Source organism: Cherax quadricarinatus, chromosome 79, assembly GCF_038502225.1.
Source record: "Cherax quadricarinatus isolate ZL_2023a chromosome 79, ASM3850222v1, whole genome shotgun sequence".
Classification (NCBI taxonomy): Eukaryota; Metazoa; Arthropoda; class Malacostraca; order Decapoda; family Parastacidae; genus Cherax; species Cherax quadricarinatus.
In genome coordinates this window covers 9,721,607-9,747,317 of record NC_091370.1, presented here as the reverse complement: position 1 = coordinate 9,747,317, position 25,711 = coordinate 9,721,607, and the positions used below count along the sequence as shown (strand labels likewise).

At 41.6% G+C, this 25,711-nt stretch overlaps 2 protein-coding genes across 2 annotated transcripts in view; one reads left to right on the top strand and one right to left on the bottom strand.

The window, feature by feature from the left end:
• Marcal1 (SWI/SNF-related matrix-associated actin-dependent regulator of chromatin subfamily A-like protein 1) overlaps positions 1–25,711 on the top strand; it is a 148,909-nt gene that overhangs the window by 59,435 nt on the left and 63,763 nt on the right. The gene's annotated exons all lie outside the window — the stretch shown is intronic.
• The window catches only part of LOC128702626 (vitellogenin-1-like), a 52,874-nt gene that overhangs the window by 20,689 nt on the left and 6,474 nt on the right, over positions 1–25,711 (bottom strand). Inside the window, exon 2 of the mRNA XM_070101910.1 lies at positions 111–389. Coding sequence (XP_069958011.1) covers positions 111–199 — 89 coding nt within the window. The 5' untranslated portion in view covers positions 200–389. The remainder of the gene's footprint in view (positions 1–110; positions 390–25,711) is intronic.

Here is a 25,711-nt window from a genome sequence, read left to right as displayed (position 1 = left end):
CTGAAGGTAGGAGGAGAACACGTGACCTCAGAGCTAGAACAGTAGTAACGTCAGGATTCCAACGTTCATGTGGTGTTTGTAAAATGAGGGTATGACATAGGATGACCCACCTGCGGTTAGACCTGCTGAGCACTCGCTGGAAGGGCACGTATCTGTCACTGGGCAGCTTCAGGCGACCGTTCTCATCCCTCGCAGCCATGATGTTTGTCTTACCACCCGTAGCCTTCACCTCCACGTGTTTCACACCAGCCACGAATTCTGCTGCGAAACCACGTGTTTCACACTAGCTTCGGCAGTACTGCTGCTACACCAAGTAGTCTCACTAGCCTTGGCAACTGGTGCTCACACTAGCTCATCCGCTGTCCTAGCGAGGATCACATTGCTTGGTCCTGAGGCAGACAAATGACTCAAAGAAACATTCAGAAAATCAAACTAATTAGCATTCAGAAAATCAACTAATCAACAAACAAGAAAGGGCTTATAATATTATTGAGAATGACAGCAAAACTAAGCAATGCAGTGTTGGAATGGGGTAACATTCAATTAACTAGGAACATATGTACACTTGTTATTACATTCCAATACACCCCCGGGACAATTACACAATAATTCAGTTTAAGTGCTCGTGTAAGTGTACAGTGGATCCGTCTGACGTCACCAACACAACCTTGACCTATTGTACGGACAGCTGTATGATGCATAAGAGTTTAGCACTTTTTAAATAATAATAATTTTCATTATTGTTTATTATCTATCAGGCACACGCACTCGCAAGGACACACAAACACAAATACACTCAGGCGCTCACTCAAACACATGCAACGAGGTTTGTTCCAGAGATATGAGAGCTTCGAGAAACTAACAAAAGTGTACGTAATGACATGGAGGACAATAACCAGGGAAGATGTGATAACCGTACTCGTACCTGAAATACTCAGAACTGATAAGGTGAACAGGGACAAGCTGTTTCAGAGGCGAGAAACTGATTCTCGGGGACACAGCTGGAAGTTAAGACAGCTATATCAGGAAGTATTTTTTTCGGTCTCAGATCTAGATGAAGGGGTTGAGGCATGCTTCATACATAGTTTTAAGAACAAGTATAACAGAACCCACGAGGCTAGCTAGCTAGGAGGGAATGAATCTGGCAAGTTAAGAGGCGGAGCCAGGAGCTGAGACTGAACCTCTGCAACCACATACAGTTGATTTTACACACACACACACACACACAACGAGGTATTCAGGATATTCCATATTCTGTGAAGTGCTATACCAGGCTCTTGTGTTTTCCCCATTAAATGGCGTGCGTTTTTTTTGTATTTTGCTCAAAATACAACTTTAAGAATTATCTTACACGACATCTTAACGGGGACAGATTATAAGACAGTAATTTCACTCAGGAATTTGAGGCTAATTGAGACGAATTTTTAAGGCAAATGTTGAAAATAATTTGTCAAACAATATTTAGCAATGTAATTAAATTATTTAAGTAATTTCCTAGTGTTATTTGGTAATGAATTAGGACAAGATTTGGTTTTCTCCGATAAATGTACCCATCAAGATCGAGGAGGAGGAGGAGTTGATGCTGGTGAAGGGCTCTTGATTCAAGTCATTAGAGCTACTTACTCTGATTAAAACTTGAATACCTCTCATTCGTAAGGTACTGTTTGACACCAACCAGTTTATAGCTGTTCTGTGAATATAATAACTTTGATAATCTTCAGTTTTCCAGCACAGTATTTGGCACTGTGAACTCTGCGGCTAGTTTGGCACTTAATTAGTAGGGTGGAGTTGCTATCGCATCGTTACCTCTTGAAGAATTCAGTCTCCTGGGGGAGGGTAGGAGGGAGGGTGTTCCCACGAAGGTAGGAACAATTAAGGAAGTTAACTCACGCGAGCCAGGCAGAACAAGTACTTCACGGTTGTTCTACTGTGTGTTTTCCCTCATGGGAGGTTCCTTAGCACTGGTGCAGGGCTCTTGATTCAAGGAACTGAACCAACCTCCACTTGGTGTGTTTTGATTAATGAAACGTTCGTGTTGTTATTGAGCTGCGTGAGTCCCCACCGCTGCCACTAATTTGTGCTATCTGTATGTCGGCTAACCTCGGTTACATGTTTCGACATGTTAGTAAAACCAGCGGATACGTCCTGAAATAAGGTACAGAGGAGTTTTACAGCAAGTCCAGTTTCTTTGCTGTTATTTTTTTTGTTAACGCTATGAACGTTGAGTGACATACGCAGTCACAGTGGCCCGTCAGTGTCACAGCCTGTAGCTTCAAAACTGATATGCCTACGCCCCAGGGCTGCGCGTCCCCACTACACATGCGCAGTGGCATGGTGCCACCAGCTGTAGATGCAGAATTGGTATGCACCGCTCTGAGCGTTGCAGCTGTACACAAGGTCCCTACATTCCTGTATTGGATACTGCTGTGTTTTCTGTTGTGCTCAGGGCACTCCTGCTTTTTGCTGGACTCCAATGGAAATAAGTCACTCTGAATTTTCTGGGTTATTCTAGGTACTTTACACGCATGCTGCTATGTATGATAATCTATGTAACTGTATTTATGTATACCTGAATAAATTTACTATGCTTTCTCTCCTGCCAGGATAATGGTTCTTTTGTATGAATTAAGAAAGCACTAGCACCGTGCGGTTATTCAATACTTTTAACAAAATATTGATATTATTTATCAGTTACTGCCATCATTAGCATTAGTTACTGCCATCATTGCTGTTATTAATACCAGTTTGCTCTTCATAATCACAATATAATTAATCATAAGTTCGTTAGTCACAGTCCGAAGCACATACATAATTTGTTCTTCATTTCAAGTCATTGGCTAAAAAGCACAGTAAACTTTGTTGAAATGGCTGTTCAGGTCGAAAAAAAGGGTTAGTGGGTTTATAGTAAGACTCAGCCAGGATAAACATGACTTATTGGTGGCCAGAGATACCTTGCTCGATCACACTGCAGTCTAGTTAGTCCAGTTGCTCTAATTACTGTTATAGTTCTTGAGTATTGTAATCTCTGGTGCAGACAGTGACGTATAAAATCTACCATTATGACAAGGGAATACAGTGGACCCTCGACCAACGATATTAATCCATTCCTGAGAGCTCATTGTTACTCGAAATTATCGTTAGTCGAGTTAATTTTCCCCATAAGGAATAATGGAAATCAAATTAATCTGTTCCTGACACCCCAAAGTATTGAAAAAACATTTTTACCACATGAAATATTTATTTTAATACACACAAACTGAAGAAGACATGTACAATTACATGACACTTACCTTTATTGAAGATCTGGTGATGATTGATGGGATGGGAGGAGGGGAGAGTGTTGATGGTGTTAGTGTTTAGAAGGGGAATCCCCTTCCATTAGGACTTTAGGTGTCAAGTCCTTAAGGACATTGTTTTTCCTGAACACACTGGGAGTTTCAGAGTGATACACCAATAAAGGCTTCACTTTGCAATCACCACTAGCATTAGCACACATTAACAGAGTAAGCCTGTCTTTCATAGGCTTATGTCCTGGGAGTGCCTTTTCCTCCTGAGTAATGTAGGTCCTGCTCGGCATTTTCTTCCAAAACAGGCCTGTTTCGTCACAATTAAACACTTGTTCAGGTTTTAATTCTTCACTGTCTATGTACTCCTTGAATTCCTGCACATATTTTTCAGCTGCTTTTTGGTCCGAACTGGCAGCCTCACCATGCCTTATCACACTATGTATGCCACTACGATTCTTAAATCTCTCAAACCAACCTTTGCTGGCCTCAAAGCCTCACCATGCCTTATCACACTATGTATGCCACTACGATTCTTAAATCTCTCAAACCAACCTTTGCTGGCCTTAAATTCACTCACATCACCACTAGTTGCAGGCATTTTTTCTAATTAAATCCTCATGTAACTTCCTAGCCTTTTCACATATGATCGCTTGAGAGATGCTATCTCCTGCTATGTTTTTCGTTTATCCACACCAATAACAGTCTCTCAACATCATCTATCACTTGCGATCTCAGTTTCAAAAACATAGTTGCACCTTTGGCAAGAACAGCTTCCTTGATTGCCGTTTTCTTGGCCACAATAGTAGCGATGGTTGATTGGGGTTTTGTGTACAACCTGGCCAGCTCGGAGACACGCACTCCACTTCCATACTTACCAATGATCTCTTTCTTCATATCCATAGTAATTCTCACCCTTTTTGCTGTAGGGTTGGCACTAGAAGCTTTCTTGGGGCCCATGGTGACTTATTTTGCAGGTGCAATCACTAAAAACGCTGTGATAATATGAAATGTTCCGATTGTATGTTTGGATGGGACCGCGGTGGCTGGCTGGCTTGTAAACACTGGCGCACTCAGGCCACAAGTGGACGTGACTCAAACGAATCATGTTGGTCGAGTTTTTTAGCGCTAGTTGAGGCAAAATTTTTGCGTTAAAATGTATCGCTAGTCGGATTTAACGTTAGACGATGCCATCGTTGTTCGAGGGTCCACTGTACTAGCTAAAACTTTTGATATTTCTTATTTTTTAACTAACTTAGAAGAGTGTTTGTCTTGTGTGCTTGATAGTGTGATTAGTTTATATTTTTTCTGATGGTTTTAGCTTGAGTGTTAGTGTGTGTATGTAATGGTTGAATTATCCACAATGTATTAGGTAAAAGGACACAAGTGCAAGTAATGTGATATTCTATTGTGGCAGCGTTTCGCTCTCCAGGATCTTTATCAAGCCTTAACGATTTAGCAAAGCTCCTGGAGGGCGAAACGTTACCGCAACACAATGTCGCATTAGTTGCACTTGTCCTTTTACCTGACGTGTATGAGTATGTTCATCTTCGTAGCAAATGGGAAGGACTTGCCGTCTCCTGGGATATTTATTGAAGTAATAAATTACAATTAACGTTTCGGTAAAAAGACAGTAAATTGTTTGCATTTCCTGCAATAACTGCCCAAGGAATCTGCAAGTCTTTCCTACCTGCTATGAAATATTCTCTTAAGTTCAGTCTTACACATGCAATACAATCATAAACAGGCGATCTTAGTGCAGAAAAAGTCATATGGGGATGGAAATCTTTAGCTCTGGATCTTTCTCACCCTCTGTGCGTCATCAGGAGCTATGCAATGTTGCAAGACTAGCAACAGATAGTAGGGAGAAAATTCTTGAGACAAGGCAGAAGCGTAAAGCGTCAGACCATGTCACTGTGACATGGCCCGTGTCTTGTTCTGCACTCTTACATATGTATGGATTCTGTATATAACGAAATCTTTGTTCCTTGGCTTAAAAGATAAGCTTATTCAGGTTCTCTGCTTATAATTATACAGACTATTATACATTTATACAATATTTGCAATAGCACAGAATTGTTATATACATATATTGGTAGTAAATTATATAAAGATCACCTATGATAACCCAAGAAAGTTAGCGTGAATAAGGACGTAAGAAGTTCATGCATGAGTGTAAGCCCCCCCTCCCCACACCCCCCATAGTGTTACCAGCACATTAAAAATATTCAACCCCTCAGCCCACGCACTGTTACCACCACCACTTAAAACTTCTAACCCTCCTTGCACTCACCTCCGACCTCATCTATCAATACTTTTCCAAGTTTATTCCTTACTACGGTACATATATTAACATCGTTTAACTTTGACGCTAGGTTTCGCCTGGGTTCATGTCGGTGTTTGCAAATTGTATGTATGTAATTACCTAGCGGACTCCATTGGCTGGAACTTGAAGTATTGTAGCCTGACAATGTTATGTTGGTTGACGTGATCCCATAACTCTTCAATGGGGAGCTGCCTTCATGCTAGTCCTTCAGAACATTTGATCTACAGAATGGAGGCTACCCTTCCTACTACTTAGATCAAACCTAATTACCTCTCATTCTTCTTACACTCAGTGACCAATTCACACTTAAAACTTCCCCTTAAATGTAATAATAATAATACTAATATAATAATAATAATAATAATAATAATATGTAGTAACATTGCTTTAGAAACTGTTTATCCCTTATCATGTCGTACTAGTCCTGAATTCTTATCAAACAGCGAGTAAGAAAAAAGAGATACTTTATATGAAGCGGTAAATGCGTGTGGGTTTATCGTAAGAAGTGATGGAGGCTTGATGTTTCGTCTGGTGAAAGTAAGACACTGCCTAATAGCAAGACAAACAAACTTACTAATTGTACTCCCCTTTTTGCTTTTCTAAGAAAAGGGGAGGAAGCTAAAAGCCAGGTCGAGCTGCGTTAAATAAGTATGCAACCAAGGTCAGGTCAAATAATGTGCGTTGTGAAGATTAGAGCGTTTAATAATGTTCTGACAAAGGCAAGAGGTGTATGTCTCGGTGTATACACGCTGAGAGTTTAGTTTAGTTCCCCATTTTAGGAATTAAGATATTCTTGACTGGTGGTAAAAGGGTGACATGCAGTCCTTATGATCCTCGTGTGGGCAACAAGTTTTAAAACCCCATTAATCAACCGACCAACGAACAAACATTTACAGAAACAACGTTGGGACTGTCATTGATATTATATGTAAGAGCCGCTTATAGGATGGCTATGGTTCCAAGACCAGCTTATGGGATGGCTATGGTCCCAAGACCAGCTTATGGGATGGCTATGGTTCCAAGACCAGCTTATGGGATGGCTATGGTTCCAAGACCAGCTTATGGGATGGCTATGGTTCCAAGACCAGCTTATGGGATGGCTATGGTTCCAAGACCAGCTTATAGGATGGCTATGGTTCCAAGACCAGCTTATGGGATGGCTATGGTTCCAAGACCAGCTTATGGGATGGCTATGGTCCCAAGACCAGCTTATAGGATGGCTATGGTTCCAAGACCAGCTTATGGGATGGCTATGGTTCCAAGACCAGCTTATGGGATGGCTATGGTTCCAAGACCAGCTTATGGGATGGCTATGGTCCCAAGACCAGCTTATGGGATGGCTATGGTCCCAAGACCAGCTTATGGGATGGCTATGGTCCCAAGACAACCTTAGAGGGTGGCTATGGTCCCAAGACCAGCTTATAGGATCCAAGACCAGCTATGGCTATGGTCCCAAGACCAGCTTATAGGTTGGCTATGGTCCCAAGACCAGCTTATAGGATGGCTATGGTCCCAAGACCAGCTTATGGGATAGCTATGGTCCCAAGACCAGCTTATAGGATGGCTATGGTCCCAAGACCAGCTTATAGAATGGCTATGGTCCCAAGACCAGCTTATGGGATGCCTATGGTCCCAAGACCAGTTTGTGGGATACCTATGGTCCGAAGACGACCGGTTTATGCTATGGCCATAGTCTTAAATGTTATGGTTAGGAAGGCCAGCATTTACTGCAGCTTTAACTATGACAACAGAAGCGGCTGTTCTAACAAGTGGAGAGGACGAGATGAACAAGAGTAAAAACCCGAAGTATCAGTGGAAGGAGAAACTTATATCATTACATCAAGAGTATATAATATCGTCAAGTTGATAAATAAGACACATGTGTAACACCAGGTGTTGCACATGTGTCCCAGTTTGTTGAAACTGTTACAAATTGTTCCAGTCATGGTATAATCTTATTTTAGCGTTTTTAGTTTTCATGCGTGTCCCCTCGTTCATCCGTGTGTGTGACTGCAGATGGTCGAGTCTTAGCTCCTGGCCCCGCCTGTCAACCTGCTGCTTGCTAGATTCACTTCCTGGCCTCGCGGGCCTTATTGTACCTGCTCTTAAAGCTCCGTATGGAGTCTGCTTCCATCACTTCTTCACCGAGATCATTCCACTTCCCAACCACCAGATGAGCCACAGGGATGTCAGGAAGTATTTCTTGTCTCATGGTTACCTGGTTACCTAACCTCCAGGTAACCATGAGACAAGAAATACTTCCTGACATCCCTGTGGCTCATCTGTGTCTTTAATTTCCAGGTGTGTTCCCGTTTCTCACCTCTTAAAGAACCTGTCTCTGTCCACTCTATCAATTCTGAATATTTTGTTTATCATATCTCCTCTGGTTCTTCTGTCCTACAATATCGTTAAATTCAACTTTGTTAGCCTCTCAGGATCAAACCTTGTTGCGTACTTCTGCACTTTCTCTAGTTTCTTAACATGCTTCATCGGATGTGGGTTCTGTGCTGGTGCTGCGTACTCCAAGATGGGCCTGACATATGTTTTATAAATTATCTGGAAAGACTGAGATTCCTGAAGGCCAGTCTTAGATTCACTAGGCGAGCATTGGCTGTAGAGGTTATTCGGCTGTTGTGAGCCTCTGGCGATATGCTAGGCAATATGCTCTCCCCTAGGTCCTTATTTGAGTGAGGTCTGCAACCTCTGTCTACCGAAACTATACAACGTGTCCAGTCTTCTGTCCCTTTCCACAATCTTCATGATCATGCATTTGCTGGGTTGAATTTAAACAGCAACTTATCTGACCAGTCTTGCAGTTTGTCCGGATCCGTTTGCAGTCTTTACCCTGCCCTCGTCTGTTGTTATCCTTATCATTTTCTTTTTACCATCAGCAAACAGGGATACATCTGATCCAGTCCCATCTGGAATATCAGTCACATAAACCAGAAACAGTACTGGTCCTAATACTGTTGCTTGCGGCACCCCGCTTGTTACACTTCCCCATTCTGACGTCTATTCCCCAAACACTCTGCCGCCTTCCTCTGAGGTACTCTTTGATCCACTGGAATACGGTCCCTGTTATTCCTGCCTCTGCGTGTGTAGTAGTAGTAGTAGTTACTAGCTGTCAAAGGCACTGATCAGTAGACACTTGGCCTGTTGTGTGTGTGTGTGTGTGTGTGTGTGTGTGTGTGTGTGTGTGTGTGTGTGTGTGTGTGTGTGTGTGTGTCGCACACAGGAGCAGGTGACTTCTGTCCGATTAATTGCATTTGGGACAGCTGAATAGGAACGATAGGAGTCGTGGTATGTTATTGGGAATGGTGGTGGGTGAGTGGGAATGATGGTGGGTGAGTGGGAATGGTGGTGAGTGAGTAGGAATGGTAGGGGAGGGGGAATGATGGTGGGTGAGTGGGAATGATGGTGGGTGAATGGGAATGGTGGTGGGTGAGTGGGAATGGTGGTGGGTGAGTAGGAATGGTGGTGGGTGAGTGGGAAGGGTGGTGAGGAATGGTAGTGAGTAGGAATAATAGTAGATGAGCTGGAATGGGAGTGATGCTTAATGGGAAAGATGGTGATGAGTGGAAATGATAGGTGAGTGGGAATTGTGGCAGATGAGAATGATCGTGAGTGGTGATGGGGGTTAGTGGTGTGGTAGTGGTGGCGGTGGTGTTAATTGATGTAAGTCGGTCATGTTGGGTCGGCCAGGCAACCGGTTGGGCGTGTGTGGTAGCAACCACTATTTATGAAGACAGCAAGGTGTGGGTTGGGAGGGAAAGTTACACCACCACCACCCCCTCCCTTAACCCTCCCCTCTTTACCCCTTCAATTCAACCAATCCTTAAAACAGTGGTCGTTCTATATCGCGTCTACATTCGTCGTTTTCTGAACGTTCTACCTCGCTGTTTTAGGTTGTTAGTTTTGGTTAGGTTAGGCTAGGCTAAGTCTGTATGTGGAAAAAGACACTTATGTACAGTTCAGGACATTTATTAAAGGAAACGTTTCGCCACGAGTGGCTTCTTCAGTCCTAATACAGAGAAAACTAAGAAAACACACATATATATAGTGGTGGGAGTCAGGTGAGGTAAAGCGTGGGTAGAGGTGGTAATAGTAGTAGTAGTAGTAATGGAACTAAGGAGGTGAGGTTAGAGAGGGACCTGCTGGCATCAAGTAACACCAGTTCCCAGGATGGGTAATATCCTCTTGCTTAGTAATTTTGAAATACTGTAATTACCGGATTTTTACTTTATAGTGTTACTGACAGAAATTAGTGCAGCTTCAATGCATTTTCTCCGTCTTAAGTCGTCTTCTTTAATAACTAGTTTAGCTTCATTGAATTTCATGAGGTGTCCAACATCGTCTCTATGTTGAACACATGCGTTTTTGCGGTCATCATTTCTGCAAGCATTTTTGTGTTCTGCTATTCTAATGTCCAGAGTTCTGGCTGTTTCCCCTACATATACTTTGTCACACCCCCCACATGGTATAGTGTAGATTCCTGCACTTGTGCCAGAATCATGCTTGGGTTTTTGTATCAGGTTCCTAATAGTAGTTGAAGAGCTGGTAGATATTTTAGCCAGTTTTCTGTCAAACATTTTTGAAACATTAGTGGCAACGTTGCTGACCGGTAAAACGATGTAACTTGGAGGCTTTTCTTCAATTTGATAGGTGTTGGTCTTGCTGAGGATACGTGTTGCACGTTTCCTACCAGCTCTTCAACTACTATTAGGAACCTGATACAAAAACCCAAGCATGATTCTGGCACAAGTGTAGGAATCTACACTATACCATGTGGGGGGTGTGACAAAGTATATGTAGGGGAAACAGCCAGAACTCTGGACATTAGAATAGCAGAACACAAAAATGCTTGCAGAAATGATGACCGCAAAAACGCATGTGTTCAACGATGTTGGACACCTCATGAAATTCAATGAAGCTAAACTAGTTATTAAAGAAGACGACTTAAGACGGAGAAAATGCATTGAAGCTGCACTAATTTCTGTCAGTAACACTATAAAGCAAAAATCCGGTAGTTACAGTATTTCAAAATTACTAAGCAAGAGGATATTACCCATCCTGGGAACTGGTGTTACTTGATGCCAGCAGGTCCCTCTCTAACCTCACCTCCTTAGTTCCATTACTACTACTACTACTATTACCACCTCTACCCACGCTTCACCTCACCTGACTCCCACCACTATATATATGTGTGTTTTCTTAGTTTTCTCTGTATTTGAAGAAGCCACTCGTGGCGAAACGTTTCCTTTAATAAATGTCCTGAACTGTACATAAGTGTCTTTTTCCACATCTTGTCGGTATCACCATACCATTTCTAAGTCTGTATGTGCTAGCTTACATTGGGCTAGGTTAGATTACGTTTAGTAAGGTTACATTTAATTGGATTATGCTAGCTTAACTTAGCCTTGGCTAAGTAAGGTTAGATTAGGACTCTACTTAGAGACAGACGCACGATATCAAGGCTGGATCAGTTCTATCTAACACACAAATGGTGGTAGTATTCTGCTTGTCAGGAAACAGGGCAAGTATTTCCTGATACACGTGTTTTATTCGTCAGGAAACATGGCAAGTGTTTCCTGACACACGTTGTTTGTTCGTCAGGAAACAGGGCAAGTATTTCCTGATACACGTGTTTTATTCGATAGGAAACAGGGCAAGTGTTTTCTGACACACGTGTTTTATTCGTCAAGAAACAGGGCAAGTATTTCCTGACACGTGTTTTATTCGTCAGGAAACAGAGCAAGTGTTTCCTGACACACGTGTTTTATTCGTCAGGAAACAGGGCAAATGTTTCCTGACACGTGTTTTATTCGTCAGGAAACAGGGCAAGTGTTTCCTGACACGGGTGTTTTGTTCGTTAGGAAACAAGGCAAGTGTTTCCTGATACGGGTGTTTGTCAAGTATTTTGTTGGTCAGGAAACAGGACAAGGATTACCAGACACGGGTCTCTGCTGAACAACATCGGCTAAGTTCATCTCTAATTTACGTTTACGTAAGGTTAGTTGTTAAACGTTACTTGAACGTTAGCCTAAACTAACGTATATTTAGTTACAAGTAAACATAGTACATAAATATGTGTTTCTGCGGCATTGTCAGCACATGTGACACTCGTCCTCCATTTCGTTACAAAACAAACGTTTGTGTACGGATCAATTATTGATGGTATGCAGTACGGTCAATTTTTTTTTTTTACCAATAATAGCACCCAATTGTTGCACGTCTTACTTGACGTGCAGCAGTTGGGTATTTTTTATTGTCGAAGCGTTTCACTTTTACAACAGACTGCGTCAGGCTTTTTTTTCTGTTGTACATAAATGGTATACAATACCGACAAGATGATGAGGTAATCAGTCCCTCAGCCAAGGCTGAGGGACTGATTACCTCATCTGTATACAGTTCTTCACATTATGTCCTTTTATTGTACTGATAAAGCCACTGGTCGGTGAAACGTCTACAAATAAAGATTCCCAGATGTTGCACATGTGTCTAATTCTTCATTTATTTTTACTTTACACGTTACCCAGCGTCAGTTTTTGAACGTAGGTTATAATGTATGTTACATATTTAACCATAAGCAAATGTAAAATGGAAGCGAATATAAGGAAATATACGTGACGCTCAAATCTGCATTATATCAAACCATACCACGGGTGGGGCTAGAACCCGCGATTAGAGATTCTTAAAACTCCAGACCGACTCTCTGATCGCGGGTTCTAGCCCCACCCGTGGTATTGTTTGTTTGCAATCGTGTCATTACGATTTCGTGAATCATGCACGCATATCATACGTGGTGTTGAGGACTCGACCATTTATAATAAGTTTTTCGCAAGCATTGCAGTTCGTTGGTATCTGCCCGATGGAAACAGCGACAGTTATATATTTATTACATGATAGGTTAGTGTAAATTAACCTAAGCTCATTTAACTTGCCTGTAAGGAAATAATTTTGAGGCTTTGTATGGCATCGCAAAACACAAGAATGAACACTGCACTAAGCCTATTGGCCCATGCTAGGCAGGTTTAACTCTCGCCCATCCACAGTTGTGTAAGAACATAAGAAAGGAGGAACATTGCAGGAGGCCTGTTGGCCCATACTAGGCAGGTCCTTTACAATTCATCCCACTAACAAAACATTTGCCCAACCCAATTTTCAATGCCACCCAAGAAATAAGCTCTGATGTGAAAGTCCCACTCAAATCCAAACCCTCCCACTCATGTACTTATCCAACCTAAATTTGAAACTACCCAAAGTCCTAGCCTCAATAACCCAACTAGGTAGACTGTTCCACTCATCTACTACCCTATTTCCAAACCAGTACTTTCCTATGTCCTTTCTAAATCTAAACTTATCTAATTTAAATCCATTACTGCGGGTTCTCTCTTGGAGAGATATCCTCAAGACCTTATTAATATCCCCTTTATTAATACCTATCTTCCACTTATACACTTCGATCAGGTCTCCCCTCATTCTTCGTCTAACAAGTGAATGTAACTTAAGAGTCTTCAATCTTTCTTCATAAGGAAGATTTCTAATGCTATGTATTAATTTAGTCATCCTACGCTGAATGTTTTCTAACGAATTTATGTCCATTCTGTAATATGGAGACCAGAACTGAGCTGCATAATCTAGGTGAGGCCTTACTAATGATGTATAAAGCTGCAGTATGACCTCTGGACTTCTGTTGCTTACACTTCTTGATATAAATCTCAGTAATCTATTTGCCTTATTACGTACGCTTAGGCATTGCTGTCTTGGTTTAAGGTTGCTGCTCACCATAACCCCCAAGTCCTTTTCGCAATCTGTATGGCTAAGTTCTACATCATTTAACTTATAAGTACTAGGGTTATGGGCACTCCCAAGCTTCAGAACCTTGCATTTATCTACATTGAACTGCATCTGCCACTTTTCTGACCAAGAATAGAGTTTGTTTAAATCCTCCTGAAGTTCCATAACATCTACGTTTGAATCAATTATCCTACCTATCTTTGTGTCATCGGCGAATTTGCTCATATCACTAGTAATTCCCTCATCAAGATCATTGATATATATTATAAACAACAACGGGCCCAAGACTGATCCCTGTGGAACGCCACTTGTTACAGATCCCCACTCGGATTTAACCCCATTTATGGACACTGCTTCCTGTCAGTGAGCCATGACTCGATCCACGAGAGCACTTTTCCCCCAATGCCATGAGCTGCCACTTTCTTTAACAGTCTATGGTGCGGAACTCTATCAAAAGCCTTACTAAAATCTAAGTAAATAATATCAAATTATTTATCGTGGTCAACAGCCTCAAAAGCTTTACTGAAGAAAGTTAATAAATTAGTTAGACAAGACCGGCCTCTTGTGAATCCATGCTGAGTATCATTAATCAAGCTATGCTTATCGAGATGGCTTCTTATAATCTGAGCTATAATTGACTCTAGTAATTTGCCTACAATTGAGGTCAGGCTTATTGGGCGGTAATTTGACGGTAACGACTTGTCCCCTGTTTTAAAAATAGGAATTACATTAGCCATCTTCCACATATCAGACACTACACCTGTTTGAAGAGATAAATTAAAAATATTAGTTAATGGTTCACAGAGTTCCATTTTGCATTCCTTAAGAACCCTTGAAAAAAACCCTCATCAGGACCTGGCGACTTATTTTGCTTCAGTCTGTCTATCTGCTTCACAACCATTTCACTAGTGACTGTGATGTTACATAATTTATCTTCTTCTAGCCCACTATAAAAATTAATTACTGGAATATTGTTAGTGTCTTCCTGTGTAAAAACTGAGAGAAAATAATTATTAAAAATCGAGCACATTTCATTCTCTTTGTCAGTAAGGTGCCCATAGTTATTTTTAAGGGGACCTATCTTATCTCTAACTTTTGTTCTATAGACCTGGAAAAAACTTTTTGGGTTAGTTTTAGAATCCCTAGCAACTTGAATTTCATAGTCCCTTTTAGCTTTTCTTATCCCCTTTTTAATGTCCCTCTTAATGTCAATATACTGATTCATAAGATGACCCTCACCTCTTTTGATACGCCTATAAATTCCTTTCTTATGCCCTAGTAGATATTTGAGCCTATTATTCATCCATTTTGGGTCATTTCTATTTAATCTAATTTCTTTATATGGGATAAACGTTCTTTGAGCAGCATGTATAGTGTTGAGAAAACTGTCATATTGATAGCTCACTTCGTTACCCCAGTCAACAGATGATAAGTGTTCTCTAAGCCCATCGTAATCTGCTAAGCGAAAATCTGGGACTGTTACTGAGTTATCGCTACTATCGTACTTCCATTCAATGCTAAATGTAATTGATTTGTGGTCGCTAGCACCCAGTTCCTCTGAAATTTCTAAATTATTAGCAAGGGATTCATTGTTTGCCATAACTAAGTCAAGCAGGTTATTTCCCCTTGTAGGTTCTGTCACAAACTGCTTCAAAAAACAATCCTGAACTACTTCTAAGAAGTCGTATGATTCTAAATTCCCAGTCAAGAAATTCCAATCAATATGACTAAAGTTAAAGTCTCCTAGAATTACTACATTATCGTGCCTTGTGGCCTTAACAATTTCCTCCCATAGTAGTCTCCCTTGGTCCCTATCTAAGTTTCGGGGACGGTATATCACTCCTAAAATCAGTTTTTCATGCCCCTCTGAAAATTCTATCCAAACAGACTCTGTATGTGTTACTTCAGACTTAATACCCGTTTTTATGCAACAGTTCAAGCGATCTCGGACATACAATGCCACCCCACCCCCCTTCCCGATACTTCTATCTACTTGGAACAATTTAAAACCCTGAATATGACATTCCGCAGGCATGTCCCGACTTTTTGAATTAAACCACGTCTCAGTTAAGGCAAATACATCAATGTTACCTGCACTAGCAACTAATCTCAACTCGTCCATCTTATTCCTAGCACTACCGCAATTAGCATAATAAACATTGAAAGACTCTCTCTTTACCCTTCCTGCTCATTTCTGTTTTTCTACTAAACCTATTACTGTCCTTATCACCCAAAGTCCCTGGCTTTTCAATATCTACCTCGTTCTGCTTATTACTAGTTCCCCTAGAACTCGTAATATTACTACACTGGGACTTCACTGTTTTCCTGCCAAAACCCATACCACTAACTATTCCTAGTTTAAAGTCCTAACTGCTCCCTCCACTGCAGTTGCCAGTGCTACCACCCCAGACCTAGATAAGTGAACCCCATCCCTGGCATACATGTCATTTCTGCCATAGAAGAGGTCCCAGTTGTCAATGAATGTTACCGCATTTTCCTTACAGTATTTGTCCAGCCAGCAATTGACACCAATTGCCCTGGACAACCATTCATTTCCAACTCCTCTCCTTGGCAAAATACCACATATGACAGGGTTCCCACCCTTACTCCTAATTATTTCTATTGCTGACCTATACCTGCTAATCAGGTCTTCACTCCTACGTCTGCCAACATCATTGCCTCCAGCACTGAGACAGATAATATGATTGCTCCCATTACCTCTCATGATGTCATCCAGACGGCTAACAGTATCCTCCATCCCAGCCCCAGGAAAGCAAACTCTGTCTCCTACTCCTGTCCTTCAAGCAGAACGCCCTATCCATATACCTAACTTGGCTATCCCCAACAACAACAATATTCTTACCTTCCTTGGTGTCGTTCGTCGTGTTCCCAGTAGTCGACTCACATTCGTCGGGTAGCACTGAGAATGTATTAGATGTTTCCACAACAGTTTCCACGGCAGACTCTTTCTTCTTCATCGTTTCTACCTTTCCATTCGTCTTCTTGATCATCAACTTCGTTCCCTGCTGTCCAGCCACTGACCAGTTTCCCTTCTTGACCTGAGGACTCAAAACAGGAGGACTACTACGAACCTTCTTGTTTTCCTCGGTCAGTCGCCGAATCTCCAACTTCGCCATCCTCAATTCTTCCTTAAAGCTGTTGGTAAAGTTGCTCGATGGAGGGCATCTTGCTTCAATTCGTAGAGAGCGCGCAAACAGGTCTTCACAGAGCTAAGTACACGTCAACCTGTCCAACCCATATTTAAAGCTACCCATGGTTCTTGTGAAACTCAGTAACGCTGCCTGGGAGTCGTGAGAGGTATTCTAGCACTCAGGGGCTCTAGGTCCTAGGAATTGAAGCTGTCTTGCCCTCGTTAGGTAAAAGGACATATATGCAACTATTGCGACATTTTTATTATGGCAACAATACACAAATAGGAGAGAAAAAAAGCTTATGACGACGTTTCGGTCCCACTTGGACCATTCACAAATCACACTGACAGAAGAGAATGAGTGAGACAGTCGGTCCAAGTCGGACCGAAACGTCGTCAATATGCTATTCTTTCTCTTGTGTGCGGGTTATTTGTGTATTGTTCCAGTTACGGAACAATACACATGCATTAGTGGCATGTGTGTCCTTTTACCCAACATATTGTCGGTAATTTTACCAGCATCACTTCTACCCTTCCTTGAATGAGATCTTAGTACCACCCCTTGTCCCCGTGTTTGTGTATCCGCTGGGCTGCCAGCGCTAAGTGCTGGTGATGACTTGTTAACCAGTCAAGGATGATGAAGGGTGCAATCTGTTTATTGTCTCAGTTTTCAATAGAATTAATTATTGCCTCTTGACTACACGAGGGTCATTTAAGGCGGCATGTCACCTGTACACCACCAGTCAAAGATACTTTAATAAATGTAATGTTTGTTAAAATATGTGTACACTGAGATACATATACTTCTCAGTGTTGGACCCTGCAGCGGAACTGAAAATTAAACAGGTGATAGTGTAAATTATAATTTACACAATCAGAAGACAGAACTATATACAAAAGATGAGGTAATCAGTCCCCTCAGCCTTGGAGTTGGTGTGAAGAGCACAGGCAAGAAGGCTGGCGCTTATATACTGGCGTCAGGGTCAAAAGGGACAGGTAGCAGACGAAGGCATGTCACTGGTAGGCAGAATTTCTCAGTGGAAGTAGGTCATACCCAAGGGGCGGGTTAGTAGAAGTGAATAAAGTTGTGATGTCCTTTGAACCATGGAAGAGGGTTGTGGAGATGTCCTTTGAACCATGGAATCTTGATTCAAAGGACATTTCCACAACTTTCTTCACTTTTACTAACCCTTCCACTGGGGAATTCTGCCTACAAGTGACAATGCTTTCGTCTGTTACCCGTCTCTTTTCACCTGACGCCAGTATATAAGCGCTAGCCTTCTTGCCTGTGCTCCAGATTCTTCACATCTACGGTGCTCTTCACACCAACTCCAAGGCTGAGGGACTGATTACCTTAACTTTTGTATATAGTTCTGTCTTCAAATTATGTCCTAAAATTTATATTGATAAAGCCACTGGATGGCGAAACGTCTACATTAAAGACACCCAGATGTTTCATGTGTGTGTAATTCTCGTTTTGCTGTTATTGTGTACCATTCATGTACACATCTCTTATACGCTTCCATAAACCTCAATACACTTCAATAACCCTCTTAAACGCTTCTATAAACCTTAAATACACTTCAGTAAATCTCTTCCCTCAACCCTTTACACACTTCATAAACATTATGAAGGCGACAGACATAAAATTTAAGGAACTGGATATGTCGACGTCTAACAGAGGTCTTCAGCAATGTTGCATTGTGGCTACGCTGCATGTGATAAATGGTTAAAAAAAAAAAAAACCGACAAGTTGAAGATTGAGACACTTAGGCAACATATGGGAATCTTTATTGAGGAAACGTTTGTATTGGACTGATGAAGCCACTGTGTGGCGAAACGTTTCCTCAATAAAGATTCCCATATGTTGCATAAGTGTCTCAATCGGCTACGCTGCATATATATATATATATATATATATATATATATATATATATATATATATATATATATATATATATATATATATATACACACACACACACACACACACACACACACACACACACACACACACACACACACACATAACAGGAAAGGCACTGCAATGGATAAGAGAATACCTTACAGGGAGGCAACAACGAGTCATGGTACGTGATGAGGTGTCAAAGTGGGCGCCTGTGACAAGCGGGGTTCCACAGGGGTCAGTCCTAGGACCTGTGCTGTTCTTGGTATATGTGAATGACATAACGGAAGGGATAGACTCAGAAGTGTCCTTGTTTGCGGACGATGTGAAGTTAATGAGTAGAATCAAATCGGATGAGGATCAGGCAGGACTACAAAGAGACCTGGACAGGCTACAAGCCTGGTCCAGCAACTGGCTCCTTGAGTTTAACCCCGCTAAATGCAAAGTCATGAAGATTGGGGAAGGGCAAAGAAGACCGCAGACACAATATAGTTTAGATGGCCAAAGTTTGCAAACCTCACTCAAGGAAAAAGATCTGGGGGTGAGTATAACACCGAACATATCTCCTGAGGCGCACATCAATCAGATAACTGCTGCAGCATACGGGCGCCTGGCAAACCTACGGATAGCGTTCCGATACCTCAGTAAGGAGTCGTTCAAGACTCTGTATACCATTTACGTCAGGCCCATACTGGAGTATGCAGCACCAGTTTGGAATCCACACCTAGTCAAGCACGTCAAGAAATTAGAGTGTGATGCAGTTCAGATGGGCTTGTGAGGTCTCTAGGGAGACCTAATTATATGGTCACATCTGCCTTAGCAAATGTCGGGTAGTCACGCCCATGTCTGAGGTCTTTTGTTCTTAACGGCGTCAGACCTCGGCGTCAGGTCGTAACACGTGGTACATACCCCATTGGGGACGGGGTACTTTGACTACGATATAAGCCCAGGGAACAGCTGAGCAAAGAGGTTGTTGGTGACAGGTCCGGGGAGCGAGAGCTCTGGACAGCCGCGTGTGTAGTGGACCACGCATTGGGAATCTCGGGTCAGCTGGTCAGTGAATTAAGAGTGAGTACTAGTCCAGGTTACTGATAACATCTACCCTTCCCCCTGGTAATAAGTCTCATAGGTAAATTGTTACATTGTGTAAATTTCCATCAGGATATGTTGTATTCCAGCCCTTTTTTGTTATTAAGCAAACTATAGCCATAGTTCCAATTTTTATTTGTACCTTCATATGCTATTCCCTATTCTGTTAAGCACTGGGATATACAGGGGACGTGCTCACTCGCTGGGATACCTCAGGTAGAGTGGGTAGAGGTCTCACAAGAGAAAGTGCAAAGGTTTGCAACAAGACTAGTCCCAGAGCTACGGGGATTGTCCTACGAAGAAAGGTTGAGGGAAATCGGCCTGATGACACTGGAGGCCAGGAGGGTCAGGGGAGACATGATAACGACATATAAAATACTGTGCGGAATAGACGAGGTGGACAAAGACGGGATGTTCCAGAGATGGGACACAGACTCAAGAGGTCACAATTGGAAGTTGAAGACTCAGATGAATCAAAGGGATGTTAGGAAGTATTTCTTCAGTCATAGAGTAGTCAAGCCGTGGAATAGCCTAGAAAGTGTAGTAGTGGAGGCGGGAACCATACATAGTTTTAAGGCGAGGTATGATAAAGCTCATGGAGCAGGGAGATAGAGGACCTAGTAGCAATCAGTGAAGAGGCGGGGCCAGGAGCTATGAATCGACCCCTGCAACCACAAATAGGTGAGTACACACATATATATATATATATATATATATATATATAATATATATATATATATATGTATATATATATATATATAAAGTTTTTCTTCTTCTCTTTTTTAGTAAATGTATACAGGAGAAGGGGTTACTAGCCCATTGCTCCCGGCATTTTAGTCGCCTCATACGACACGCATGGCTTACGGAGGAAAGATTCTTTTCCACTTCCCCATGGACAATAGAAGAAATAAAAAAGAACAAGAGCTATTTAGAAAAAGGAGAAAAACCTAGATGTATGTATATATATATATGTATGTACGTGTCTGTGAAGTGTGACCAAAGTGTAAGTAGGAGTAGCAAGATATCCCTGTTATCTTAGCGTGTTTATGAGACAGAAAAAGAAACCAGCAATCCTACCATCATGCAAAACAGTTACAGGTTTTTGTTTCACAGTCATCTGGCAGGACGGTAGTACTTCCCTGGGTGTTAATGTTGCAGTTTAAAAACTGTAGTGTAAAGCACCCTTCTGGCAAGACAGTGATGGAGTGAATGATGGTGAAAGTTTTTCTTTTTCGGGCCACCCTGCCTTGGTGGGAATCGGCCAGTGTGATAATAAAAAAAAATAATATATATATATATAATATATATATATATATATATATATATATATATATATATATATATATATATATATATATATATATATATATATATATATATATATATATATATATAGTCTTTTTAGGCAGAATCTCTCAAACACGGTGAACTGTCCTAAAATTTTGATCCCCTGGTGGTGGTGGTGGTGGTGGTGGTAACAATGCTCCAGTTATTACACATTCTGCTGTGATCAACCATTACTCTTGCTGGAAAATCATTATTTGCTACAGTGTGTTATGTAAATTTTGTTTTGAGTTTCAAGCAACCCATCCTGCAGTTTTTAAAGCGTTCCCAAGAAAACTTACCTTGTTAAGCAAAAGGACACAAATGCAACTAATGTGATGTTTTATTGCGGCAACGTTTCGCTCTCCAGGAGCTTGACCCAGGTCGCGCGCGCACCCTCCCCCCCACACACACGTGTTTGTATACTCTCCTATATGTGGTTGCAGGGGTCGAGTCATAGCTCCTGGCCCCGCCTCTTCACTGGTCGATACTAATTCACTCTCTCCCTGCTCCATGATACTTGTCATACCTCTTCTTAAAGCTATTTATGGAACTTACTTCCACTACTTCACTCTCCAGATTATTCCAGTTCCTGATAACTCTAAGACTAAAGAAATACTTCCTAACATCCCTATGATTCATCTGGGTTTTCAGTTTCCAATTGTGTCCCCGTGTTTCTGTATCCCATCTCTGAAACATTCGATCCTTGTCCACATTGTCAATGCCTCTTAGTATTTTATACGTTGTTATCATGTCCTCTCTATCCCTCCTATCCTCTATTGTCATCAGGTTGAGTTCCCTTAACCTCTCCTCATAAGACATACCCCTCAGTTCCGGGACTAATCGTGTTGCAAATTTTTGCACTTTCTCCAATTTCTTGACGTGTTTGACTAAGTGAGGGTTCCATACTGGCGCTGTGTGTGTGTGTGTGTGTGTGTGTGTGTGTATGTATGTGCGTGTGTGTGTGTGTGTGTGTGTGTGTGTGTGTGTGTGTGTGTGTATGTATGTGCGTGTGTGTGGACGAAACATCATGTCAGTATCACAACTGTATATTGTGTCTTGTAAACTCACCTGTCGGTATATAACACCATTGATATGCACGTCATGTGACGTTGAGAGTGAGCGTGAGTGAAATTAACATTGTGATTGTGAGGAGAATTTATTGATTTGCGTGAGAGTTAGTGTTTATCATAGTCAGAATTAGTGGAATTCAGTGAGAATTAAATATATCATATTCTCATCCTGCTTTATTCCTCAGCTGACATATTTTCAAGTATATTATTCTTGTCTTTAAATTTTTTCATTTATAACTTGAGAACGCCTTATCCGATCGACTTCAAATTTTCAGTTCTGTTGAACTGTAACTAGGGAAAGGGTCATGGAAGTACGTACTGGCGTGTGTAGTGTCCTCTGGTTAGTATTATATGGAACATTCCCTATTATGCTTCGTGTGCAAATAATTTGAGAAAGCCTCTTCTGATCGGCTTGAAATTTAGTGTTCGTGTATTTTGAGATATTGATCCCTGAGATAACTAGAGAATTTTTCTTTAATTTTTCAAAACTGGGGCATCGTAAAGGAAGGTTGGAATTTAATTTGTTTAGGTGCAAATTTGCCATTTTTTTTTTTTTAGAAATTGGGATATTAATTACCATGTATCGATAACTTGTGAATGAATTTTCTTGACTTCAGTTCTTCATTGCTGACATTTAACTGCATTGGAAACTTATTCCGTGATCTGTAGTATTTCGTGTCTTGAGGTTGAGGGATTGCGCTGTATACCCTAGTGGGTTTAGTGCTTCGTTTTGATTATAATAATGAGATTGGGGGTGCTGTGTTCATGGGATACTAGGTTAAGGGGGTGGGGCTAATGGGATGTGGGGATAACCTCGGATTATTGAGGTAGAAGGGGCAGGGTATATAGTATACGAGGCTGTCTTTCTAGGATCACGGAGCGATCAAAACTTCTAATTGACAAAGATATAACCCCAACGGTTTACTTCAAGAATGGATCCTCCATTTGAGACCAGGAGCGGGACTGCTTCCTTCGGGAGAAGAGATCCTCGGCGAAGGTGTGTACAGCCTCGCCATGTGCCTCAAGTGAAAGAGTTACAAGTTGGAAGTCAGTCGCCAAAGCAGCTAACACAAAAACTCGGATAGGTTACCAAAGGAGATAGTCTTCATGGGATGCGTGAAAGGTGCTGCTGAAGCCACGCGCCTCTTAGCTGTTTCATATGTGAATTAGTTCCTGGTACCACCGATGCAGGTGTCAGTAGCTTGTATGGTTGTGTAACCAGTGATGTGGCTGACATGTTACTCGTCCAGACCTTGCTCTGCATCGCCCAGCGACTGCAAGAAGTTCATGCCACTGATAGTGCTCATAACTTCATTGTCAACAATAGTGTGATTCAACTTCGCTCGGTCAGCGTGTTGTTGACTACGGCTGCCCCGTAGTCAACAAGTTGCCGAAGTCAATGTGCTATGCGGTTAATTCTGGTACATCGTTGAACCAAATTATTATAACATGGTTAATTCTATTTCGTGGTTGAAGTAAAAGCAAAATTCTATATTATATGTCACCTATAAAATACAAACTTTGAACATTCTTTGCCTCAGACTTTGATGTACAATGTTAATTTAAATATTTCTTCGAAATTTATTCGTTTTATTGGCATGCTGTAGTGAGTTTGTGTATGTGTGTGTGCGCGCGCGCACACACACACACACACACACGTAAAGAAACTAGAGAAAGTGCAAAGGTTTGCAACAAGACTAGTCCCAGAGCTAAGGGGTATGTCCTACGAGGAGAGGTTAAGGGAAATCGACCTGACGACACTGAAGGACAGGAGAGATAGGGGGGACATGATAACGAGATATAAAATACTGAGAGGAATTGACAAGGTGGACAGAGAATGTTCCATAGATGGGACACAGCAACAAGGGGACACAGTTGGAAATTGAAGACACTGATGAATCACAGGGATGTTAGGAAGTATTTCTTCAGTCACAGAGTAGTCAGGAAGTGGAATAGTTTGGGAAGCGATATAGTGGAGGCAGGATCCATACATAGCTTTAAGCAGAGGTATGATAAAGCTCATGGTGCCTGGAGAGTGACCCAGTAGCGGCCAGTGAAGAGGCGGGGGCCAGGAGCTATGACTCGACCCCTGCAACCACAACTAGGTGAGTGTACACAATTTATATATATATATATATATATATATATATATATATATATATATATATATATATATATATATATATATATATATATATATATATATATATATATATATATATATATATTACGCACGGTAATGAGCTACAGGTATTGGCGTGTGTAGGTAGTGCTGCTGCTGTTGCTAATTTGTTTAGGAAAATCATCTGATGTGGGAAATGTTTATGGGACGACTAAGTGGGTCATTAATTAAGATGATCATCTGCCGTGTGTCACAGACTTACATATTGTGTGTGGTTGAGTACTTGGCCCTCCTACTGCTTTCGCAGATCCACAATTCCTAGGATCACCAGTGTGAAGGCAGCGCAGTAAAGGGTCCATCGTGGAGACGTGTGGGGGTCAATATGTGAGGCCGTGATAAGTCAGCCGTGCTTACAAACAGTGGTCTCTAGTACACAAGCTTATGTTGTGTGGCAGTACCATGACACGCACCTACTCTTAAGTGTAGACTACTCTATACCATGTTAGTGTAGGCCACACAATACAGTATTGTGTAGGCTACACTATACAGTGTTAGTGTATAGACTGGGACAGGTCCCAAGTCTGCGCACATTACTCACTCCCTATGAAAGCAATATACTAGGCAGACGGTACAACATTCTCCCAGTGGAAAGCAGGGGCGCCGTGAGTACATTAAGAGAAAACATTAATTGTTCTGGGCCCAAGACTGCTTAACAGCCTACCACCATGCATAAGGGGAATTACCAATAGACCCCTGGCTGCCTTCAAGAGGGCACTAAACAGATACGTAAAGTCATTACCTAATCAGCCGGGCTTTGGTGCGTATGTTGGATTACCTGGAACCAGCAGTAACAGCCTGGTTGATGATCAGGCTCTGATCTACCTGAAGGCCTGGTCAAGGACTGGGCGTTGACACTCGGAACGACCTCTAGGTAGACACTACAGTGCTAGTGTTAGGCTACGCTCTCTTCAGTGAATTTAGCTTCCTAAATACTTCCTCTCAGCTCGATATTGCCTAAATATTCTCTTGCCAGTTATAATGTCATTCCTCTGCATTTCTCTCGCTCCCACACAAACTCATTTACGCATCCCGATTATATTCTAAATCACATTTCTTGCCAAAATTGTTCATCCATCTTTGCCTCTCTTTTTTAGCTTTCATTCCTGACACATCTGATTATAATTCCTTTCTCCTTCCATTCAAACTCTCCTACCTCTTGTGACTGTTTAACTAAGGACTAAAACATTCAGTATTGTTATTAGCAGGATTTTTTTCTTAATATCTGTATACTATATGCATGTACAATCAGGTACTGAAACACTCATTCTCTCACTCTAACCATTTTGATGCTGCTAACTCCACTGAGATGAGTGGATATCTACATTCAACGAAGGTGATGTTTAATTGGGTCATTTCGTTTTAAATATTTACTAAGATTATCACATACACATGCATTTTTTTCATGCTTTAAGGTACATTTTTTTGTACCGTGTTGGGGCCAGCGTGTGTGATTATCCGCAGCATTGATGGTAATTGTACAGTACGATCACCTATCAACACGCGCACACGCAACTTTACACTCAAGCAGCACACACATGGCTGCTTTTATGGTCACTCACGCACGTACGTATACACACACA